Here is a 2,794-nt window from a genome sequence, read left to right as displayed (position 1 = left end):
CATCTACCTGACCAGCCCCTCCAAAGCCAGAACTCAATTCAAAGAGGGCCCCGTGAAGAAGGCAAAGAAGGGGAGAATGGAAAGGCTGATGGCAGCAAGAGACTGGCATAACCTTGCAGAATGCCAAAATCAATGAGGCACAGACAACTAGAGATGCCAAGGGAATGAGGGGAAAGCTTGATAACTGGGTACCTCTAGTGACAGTGTGGGTTGAGATATTGCCTCTGATTCAGTTTTATAAAAAGGCAGAATCATGTTGCTATTGTCATTGCTTTATCATATGGGACATTAACTTGGAAGAGGGAGAGGAAAAGGGTACTAGGGGAGAGCTGGGCAGTATAGCAGATAGATTGCCGAACCTGGGAGTTGGGAAGCCTTAATTCCAGGCCTGCTTCAGACACTTACTAGCTGTGTGACCCTGGGCAAGTCACTTTGCCTCAGTTTCCCCCTCTATAAAATGAGAATAATACATTATCTCATATATATGTATATATATAATGTGCTTTGCAAACTTTAAAATTCTATATAAATGCTAGCTATGATAAACAGTCAAGTTAGCTTATGAGATGCTGATTTCTCAGAGACACACAGAGAGGTATGTCACATCCATCAAAATTATGCATTCATTTCCTAGTTCTAAACTCAAATACAGGAAAATGTGCTTTACAACAGGACAAGACAAGCAGGCATGAGGCAGTTCTACATGTAGGAGAATTACTGAAAATCACAAGCCCATCCCAGTGGAGAAAGTCTGAACCTCCTGAGTCTCTTTGGCCCACATGTAGGAAAATTTGTGTTTAATTGCTTGCCAAGTCTCTTGGGTATAAATGTACTATCCTCAGCCCTGGGCCTCACAAGTACTTCCCCATCCCAAACCCTGCTTTGCCAAGGACCCAGAAGCTGCATGAATGATCAGTCACCATCACTTCTCTACATTTGCCTAGTGGCTTTCAGACAGTAAGTGGATTTATAAATAACCTAAGTAATTGCTAAATAACAAACTAAATACTATTACAGGCAGTTAATTGGTGCAGTGGATAGAGTGCTGAGCTTAGAGCCAGGAAGACTCATCTTCGTGAGGTCAAATCCACTTACTAGCTAGGTGACCCTAGGCAAGTCACTTACCCTGTTTGCCTCATTTTCCTCATCTGGAAAATGAGCTGGAGAAGGAAATGGCAAACTGCTTCAGTATCTTTGCCAAGAAAATCCCAAATGGGGTCATGAAGAGTTGGACGCGGCTGAAAAATGACTAAACAACAACTAAAATAATTGCTAATGTATGTTCTCTAATTAACCAGGTCACCAATGAACCTCCAAAAGGTCTCCGTGCAAATATCAGACGAGCATTCACTGAAATGACACCTTCATTTTTTGAAGAAAATATACTTGGAAGGAAATGGAGAAAAATCATTTTTGGCATTTGTTTCTTCCATGCTATCATTCAGGTACATTCTCTTTTCTTGTTTCATAAAGCAGCATCATAGGTCATTGGAGAAATAATAGGAGGCAGCATGGGACAGTGGAAAGAGCTCTGGCTCCAGAGTGGGGGACTTGTGTTCAAATCCTGCTTATGACGCTCACTGCCTTTGGGACTTTATTGAGTCACTTCACTGCCCTAGGCCTTGGTTTCTTCTTGAGTTATAGAATAAAAGGATTAGACTGGATGTCCTCTGAGACCCTTCTACATCTATGATCTTTTCTGTGACCAGGACCAAGTCTTTGACTCTCTCTGGACCTTGGGTTCCTCACCTATGAAATTGATGGCGTTGGCCTCTGAAGGCCCTTTAAACTCCAGCTTTATGATCCTAATGAAACTATTACAAATGGTGGAGTGTTGTGAAAGCTTGAAAGACCTGGTTCTACATCAGAAAACCAGCTTGTTCAAATCAACCACTGTCGCTTTCCAATCTTTGCCTCGTCTGGACACTAAACTCCAAGCATACTGGGATCCTCATCATACCTTGAACATGGCCTGTGCTACTCCAATCTATGCATTTGTTCATACTGTCCCATGTATCAGGAATGTGCAAAAATCCTAAAGGAGAGAAGACAGGTTAGGATGCTATTGAAGTAGTGCAGATGAGAGGTAATGAAGGCCTCGACTGGAATCATAGCACTGAAAATGCACAGGAGATGGGAGACATTGCAGAGGGCAAATTAATGGGTCTAGGAGGAGAGAGCAACATGTCTGTAAATTCCAGAAAACCAAGAGCAAACCCAGGAGAAGAATGAACGAGAGAACAAGAAAGGGTGCAGTTAGGTAAGCCAGAGCCCAGAAGAGCACGCGAAAAGGGAAAGTCCTAGTAAAGCTATTTTAGAAAAATGTGGCAGTGGAGGGAGGAGAATTTCCATCAGATGACCTAGATCTTCTCCGTGAAGTAAGAGGAGAGTTTCCCTGCTGAGAGGGGAAGGAGCAGAGGGCCGAGAGGTTGAGGAGAGAGTGCAAGGTCGGTAGCATCTGCTGTGAGGAATGCCACAAAGGGCCAAGAAGAAATGAATGAAAAGGATGCCCAAGAGTCAGGGGGGCCAGTGGAGATTCAGGCATCAGACTTTTTGGTGGATCTAAATCCATGGGTAGCCAGACTCTGGGCTCACCCTCCCAACCCACATGTAATAGAGATGTGGGTTTACTGAAGGCGAAACAGCTGTGTGTTGCATTGTTAGAGAGATGTAACTGATCTGGGAGCTTGAAAGGGCTGTTCCAAAGGGGCAGCTAGGTGGTGCAGTGGATAGAGCACTAGCTTTGGAGTCAGGAGGACCTGAGTTCAAATCCAGCCTCAGACACTTGACACTT

General features: G+C 44.0%; 1 protein-coding gene across 1 annotated transcript in view; it reads left to right on the top strand.

Annotated features, from left to right (window-relative positions):
- DNAH6 (dynein axonemal heavy chain 6) overlaps positions 1 to 2,794 on the top strand; it is a 236,355-nt gene that overhangs the window by 198,683 nt on the left and 34,878 nt on the right. Inside the window, exon 67 of the mRNA XM_027846132.1 lies at positions 1,299 to 1,445. Coding sequence (XP_027701933.1) covers positions 1,299 to 1,445 — 147 coding nt within the window. The remainder of the gene's footprint in view (positions 1 to 1,298; positions 1,446 to 2,794) is intronic.

This window comes from Vombatus ursinus, unplaced genomic scaffold, assembly GCF_900497805.2.
Source record: "Vombatus ursinus unplaced genomic scaffold, bare-nosed wombat genome assembly UNPS02015066.1, whole genome shotgun sequence".
Taxonomy (NCBI): domain Eukaryota; kingdom Metazoa; phylum Chordata; class Mammalia; order Diprotodontia; family Vombatidae; genus Vombatus; species Vombatus ursinus.
This window is presented reverse-complemented; position numbering and strand designations above follow the sequence as displayed.